The 6588-nt window shown below is 48.9% G+C and overlaps 1 protein-coding gene across 1 annotated transcript in view; it reads right to left on the reverse strand.

Annotated features, from left to right (window-relative positions):
* The window catches only part of Rora (RAR related orphan receptor A), a 676242-nt gene extending 670929 nt beyond the window's left edge, over window positions 1-5313 (reverse strand). The window contains exon 1 of the mRNA XM_071608338.1: window positions 5120-5313. Within this exon, the coding sequence (XP_071464439.1) occupies window positions 5120-5285 (166 nt within the window). The 5' untranslated portion in view covers window positions 5286-5313. The remainder of the gene's footprint in view (window positions 1-5119) is intronic.
* Between the last annotated feature and the right edge of the window lie 1275 nt (window positions 5314-6588).

Here is a 6588-nt window from a genome sequence, read left to right on the forward strand (position 1 = left end):
CAGACTATTCCTGAATTCTGACCAAGGAATACAATCTCCACATTCAGAAAGGATTGTACAGTCTAAGTTAGTGTTTGCTCCAACCACTGAAGGCCTTTCAAAAGGACTTCTTGCTCTGGAGGAATTTATCACTAATCTGGGATCAATGGGTCAGGAGTCTCCATGAGGGAATGGATGATGCTGACCTCAAAGTCCCTGTACATGGCTCATGGAAGACAAAGAGGGTGGACAGCAGATATCCTATTAGGATATATAATTATACCCCCCCCACACATACCATACACACACAGGGCAGTTACATGACATCTCTTTTCCCAGATGCCTGAAATGCAGTTAGGTATTTTTGCTTTCTCAGATGCAGAAGTACGTACAAAAACTTAAAATAATAATAATAATAATAATAATAATAATAATAATAATAATAATTCATCAAGTGGACTAGGAAGATGGAGGGGAAAGGGAAAGTACTCTCAAGAAAAGTAGCCCAGAGAGTCCACACCACACCAAGAGAATTTTCAGTAACACCCAATTCAATCTGTCCTTTTAACATTACACTACAAGCTCCTACAGGGGTGGGGAAACAACCACCACAATGAATCTGGAGAAAAAGTACATCTTAACTCAGAAGTGACAAGAAGATTGGCCAAGGGCTGGTCTTACTGGCATTCCAAAGGTCAGGTCCATAGAGTATTCAGTTTGCTTCCAAAGAGATTCAGCTGTCATCAAACTCCTCAGACCACTGTCATCAGGAGGCCTGGCTATCACCGTTCCCATTCTCAGGCCTCCTTGTGTCCCACTTCAGGAGTCTGTGTGGAATGAGGGGCATGTGCTGTGCACTCCAGCCTCTGCTGCCTCAAACACACAAGCAGAAGGGTCTCATCCTGAGGGGGCATCAGTGCAGGATTCATCCGAGCTTCAGTTTCAGAAACAAGAGACATTTTCTAAAGTCAAGGGCTCCACATCATGCCTGTAGGTTTTGGAAAATTCCAGCAGGTGACTAACATAAAAAGAGTCTGCTATAAATGTTTTAGCCACTCAAGACTTGAATTCTAGATTAATAATTCAATTCTTTTTAAGAAAGAAGGGGGGGGGGAGCAACAGAAAAAGGTTATCATAACTATCATGAAATGCATTTTCTAAAATTATTGTATTACATTTTTAAAGCATATAATTATAAATGTTTTTATGAGCAATTTACCGGAAAATTAAAGTCCCTCAGTTTAAGAAAAAATCACTTCGTCCCTGTGGCAAAGGATTTTCTCCCAGCCAGGAGCACTTTCAAACTACAGGGCTTCATTTATTCACTGTAGAGAAGCCAGATTCATGCCGGAAAAGTTGATCTGAGAATCCATCTCTAGAAAGGGTGCTAACTTGCTAAGGGAGAGAACCTACTAGAAAGTGATTCACCTGAGATTAAAGGGAAGAGAGGAGGGGACATACTTTCACAGTCAAGGAGTTTTGTGGTTCTAGAAGTCCTCAGGGCTACAAATAAAGTGTAGGCCCTGTTAACTGATTTTAAGTCAATCTAAGCCAAGCTTCCAGGGGTTCGATCTCAACCCAACCGAGCTTTTTTTTCAATGCTAATCCCATCTTTTGGCTTCGATTTTTCTCTTAGGTCAGCTTGCTCTAAAAGCCTTCAACGTTCTGCACTGGTGTTGCAAACCCAGTGCATGGAATCCAGCCCTGTGAGGATAACTTTACTGAAGTAAAATATGTAAGCTTCCGGCACGCATATAATAACGAGGTTCTGAAAAAGGGTTTTTTAACAACAGTTATGTCACAACGCTCATGGCTCCCTGAAGTCTCTGAAAGCCTTGTTAAATTAAAGATTCGCTGTGGTTTTTTTCCGCTTCCTTCTTACGTCCCATGTTGCCTCTTGCCTGTCTTTTTCTCTGGTTTTCATTGTGCTGTAAAGATGGGACTGAATGACACCAGCCATCATTAATACCACCTAGAAAACGGAAGAGTTTCATTAAAACTGCTAAGGTTCCCTGCCGTTGTAAGGATGGGGGGAGGTCATCTTTCAGATTATAAAGTCACACATCTGATTTTGGAAGCTCAGGCGCTAAAGGTACACAGCCCATTCACACTTGAATTCCCAGGAGGTAGGAATTCAGCAATAGCCTCAAGTCTATCTAGGTAATGTCTCATGAGGTCACCTCAATGTCATGAGAATCCAGACCACATTCTCTGTGGACTTCAAACACTCACTGGCTAGAGGCTAACCGCTATCTCTTTGGGCAGCATCTCCCAAGTCAGAAAGCTTCCCATTTTCCCCAATGCAAAGAACTCCACTCAACCCTCCTTGAGGTTGAAAATGCTAATTATAAGGTGATGATGTTTGCTTTTTCTTTGAGTCGTGTGCCTTTATGTTTTAAGTATTTAAAAGGCGTAATCACCTAGTGTGTAGGTTAATTTTTTTCCGATATTGTAATTTATGCAACATTAATACTGGATGCCAGCTCCAATTTTCTTACTGCTTACACTCTGGAAGCAGACTTGCATATTCTGCCAACTCCATTACATCATCTGAAAACCCAAACATTTCCCATTTTCAAATCACTCTCAACTACCAGGCATACTTACACATTCTCTCTTTTTCTCCCAGCTCACACACAAAGATTGGTACCCCTGAGGAGCAGACGCTACATCTGAGGTTAAAGTCTGCAAATGCACATAATTTCTGGAAGCTATTACTACTGCTGTGTTAGCTAAAGGATGCCTCCATCTCTGACCTTCCTTTTTCCATTCAGACTGTTATATAACCTAGTGCCTGCGTGCAGGATGTGAGTTGAGTGTTTGGGCCTTACCTCCCCCCTCCCACTAAATCTCCTAAGAGCCATGGCCAGGGATGGACAGAATGGGGGGGGGGGGGGGGCTCTAAGAGGAAAGGGGATATAGGTCAGCAGGTCAGCTGCATAAGATGCATCCTACTCCTAGTTTATCCCTCTCCCCTTTGTGCTGAGCCTAGGTGGTATTGAATGCCCTGGCGTTATATAATTTGCAAGAACAGCAAGTTACGGATTTGCTAGTCGGTTCTGCAGCTTGCCACCCCTATCTCTTGCAAGAACACCTTCTGGCAAGAATGACACCTGAAGATGCTAATAACATACCGGAGGGGGGAGGGGCTGAAAAGGGGGGGGGTGATAACACAAACCATAAATTAGTGCCGCTTCCTATATACTATGCTCTTCCTTTTTAAAAAGAGAGAGAGGAAAAAAAGCCTCAGAAACACATGAAGGGGATTTTCTCCAGTGTTTCTGATTAACCCTGTTACATAACCCGCTCGCATTCCAAATCCACCGTCTCAGGGTCTAAATATACTCTTTGCAGCCAAAAGCTTTCCGCACACAAACTCACCGATCTAGCTGCAGGTCCGGCCCCCAGCCCTCATCCCCTTCCCTTTCGCCCCAGCCTTACTGCCCCCCTCTAGCTCAAACCGCGGTTCGGCGTGGTCACTCTTCAGAAATCGCCTTTAATTAAATGTTTTTCGCGTGTGTCATCCTGATGGCTTTTACTGTACTCGAATTCCGTGAATGGGAAAGCGCCCGGACAGGGGGTGTGGCTAAGGTGGGGCGGGGGGGGGGGGGAGATAACTGTAAAACAGCCAGCACATGATCAGCCATATTCCTACCTCCAACTATATCATCGAAGAGGAAGGGAGCGGCTCTCAGGGCCGGGTTCGCCTTTCCCCAGCCCTCCCCATTCGCCGCCTGAAGCCCAGTGGCAAGAGGAGGGGGCGCGCTGGGCCGGTGCCCAAGCCAGGGTTGGAGAGATCCTCTCTGTCCCCAACCCCGGGCAGCTCCCGCTAGCCCGCTTCCTCCGGAGTGACAGGCGTGATTTATACATTATTTACAACAGTAATTAAAGCCGTAGCTTCCTCCTGCTCTTTGAAAACTCCAGGCGCATTCAAATAAATAATCCCCCACACCCGAGGGGGGTAAGAAAAAAATCCCACATCAGGTTCAAACACCTTTAAGAAAGAGAGAGAGAGAGTAAGCTTTCCTCAACAACCTACTTTAACTAGGAAAACGCCTGGAGGGGCATCGGAGCCCGCCCCCCAGCCCCCATACACACTCCAAACACCAAAATGAAGTGTACAAATCTCCCAGGGAGGGGAAAAATCGCTCTCACTATCCAACCAGCATTCAACTTGCACTGACCAGCCCCGGGTTATTGCAGAAACACTAGGAATCTCAGAAAGGGAAGGATTCCCAAGGCAGAAATAAGTTTGGGTGCCTATCGAGCTTTCTTGCTCTGCTTGTTTTTTTGTAGCGGCTAACTCCGACTGCGCGTGGAGTGCCCCACCGGACCGCCGCCCTAGGTGCGCTGGCGCGCACACGCCCCCGCCAGCCCGGGCGCTGGGCTCCGAACCCGGGTCTGCAAACTTGCGCATCTCCCCTCGCCGCTCCCGCAACACAACTTGGCTAGCACCTCGCGCGCCCGCACCCTGTTTCTTCTGGCCTTTCCTCCAAAGCCCAAATCCATCGCTGTACTCCAGAGAGGGTGCCCGCGTCGCCCCCAGACCCCGCAGCGCCCCCTCTCCTTAACCCCCGGGGCTTCCCCGGTTACTCACTCCTCCCACCCCCCAAGCTCTGCGGGGGACCGAAAACACACCCCCGACTCCAGCAGCTGGGGCCGAAACTGTCAAGAGGGGAAAAGGTAAAGGAGGAGGAGGGTGGCCATAAGCAGATATATATATATATATATATATTTTTTTTTCCTTCTTAAAAGGACACTGCCGCTTTAAAAGTTTCTTTCCCGGGCCCCCACTCCTTGATTCTCCGTATTTTGGGGAGCGTATTTCATTTCGGCAACGCGGCTTTCCTCCTGTCTTTGCAGAAAAATCAAAGCCAGGGGTTGGGTCCGCCGGCTGTCAACCCTCCCGCCGCCTCCCCCGCCCCCCTCTCCTCCCGCAAGCCGAGAACGGGCTGCAAAAGTTTGCAACATTTCTGGGGGGCGGAGGGGGGAGGGGCGAGGGGGTGCTCCGGGCTTCGGGCGCAGCTGCAGGCTCGCGCTCCGCCGCGGGACCCCGCGCCCTGGGCGCCCGCTCCCGGCCGCCCCCCGCTCCGCGCCGGGGCTCCGCCGCCCCCTCCCCAGCCCCTCTCCAGCCTCCTACCTCTGCTGGTGCTGGAATAGCTCTGTCTGCGCACCGCGGCGGGCGGTTCACTCTTGCGGGCGGATTCCTGGTTCAGCGGGGTCTCCCTGGAGCCGGCGGCCGCGTCCGCGCCGCTGCTGCCCGGCTCGCTGGCGGCGGGGTCGGGGGCTGCCGGAGCTGACTCCATGTTTTTTCCCAATGTAGAGATCGCTGGAGATGGCGAGCTCCGAGACTCCCTCTATCTTCTGTTTTCAGAGCAACTCTATGGTACCAAAAAAAAAAAAAAAAAAAAAAAAAAAAGGGAGAAGGAGACCGGCGAGAGCAGGAGGGAGAGAGCAGGCGGCGGCGGGCGGGCGAGCGAGAGCGCGAGGGAGCGCGCGGAGTGTTTAGGTGGACGTGTGTGTGCGCCCGAGAGGGGATAGGAGGCGGGTCTGGCCACAGGCAGCGCTAGCGAGAGCTTCTCCAGCCGGCCCCCACACCCACATTCCCCACCCTCCAGACCCCAGACCGAGAGCCACAGACAGGCTGCTAATTTTGGGAGGTGGGGAAAAGAGGGGAGGAGGAGGGGAGTTCCTCCTGCGCCCCAATCTTCCTCTCTCCTCAACCCAGGGACAGAAATTAAAATCGGCGAGATGATTGTGTGTCTACTTTTGAGACTCTCTCGGGAACAGAACTCATCCCCATCCACAGTCAGCCTGGGAGGAGACAAATGCGGTTATCCACGTTGAGAAATCTCAGGTAGCTTCCTGCCAGCCCTATCCAGGGCTGAGTGGAAACTAAGAAAGAATTAGAACTGGACTAACACCCCAAAGAAGGAGGAAAATGGAGGACGTGGCACTTTTTACTTTGAAACGGGACAGTCAGTGGGTTTCCAATCTTGGTTAGATACGTATGTGTGCCTGAAACAGATTTTGTGAGTCTAGTATCGCCATAGACAGCTAATTTCTGGTGTGGTTGAAAGAGGTCGCTTTCAGCTCCTTTGCTGTTTCTTCAGCGACGAATCCAGAAGCCAGCCGTTTGGCAGGGCACTTTTTACTGAAGAAAACTTTGGCCTGTTTGTTGGATGACTGACTGTCTAAATTGCAGAAAATATGCCACACTGCATCTAACTCCTGCGTGGCCGCTGATTGTTGATTCCCACTGGTACTTTTGCTGTTTAGTCTTGCCATAAAAGATTGATATACTGGCGTGGTATTCATAATGTCTGGATGATAGAATTAAGATACTCCTAATAAGTCACATCATTGAAAGCATTATTCTACGATCTCCGATCTCCTTCATTTGAAACAACCCATCTTCTAGTGGATGCTTAAAACCTAAAATTGCATCAATGTGACCTTCATCCCAAACTACAGTATAAAGGAACAATACAAATTGGATGGATGGAAATATTCAAGTAGTATCTTGATATCTCTATCTCAATATCAATCCACCCATTTTCTTTTGCCTGCAAAGACACTGATGAAATCAGTCCATTTTTAACATACACC

The sequence above is a fragment of the Marmota flaviventris genome, chromosome 2 (assembly GCF_047511675.1).
Source record: "Marmota flaviventris isolate mMarFla1 chromosome 2, mMarFla1.hap1, whole genome shotgun sequence".
NCBI classification, from domain to species: domain Eukaryota; kingdom Metazoa; phylum Chordata; class Mammalia; order Rodentia; family Sciuridae; genus Marmota; species Marmota flaviventris.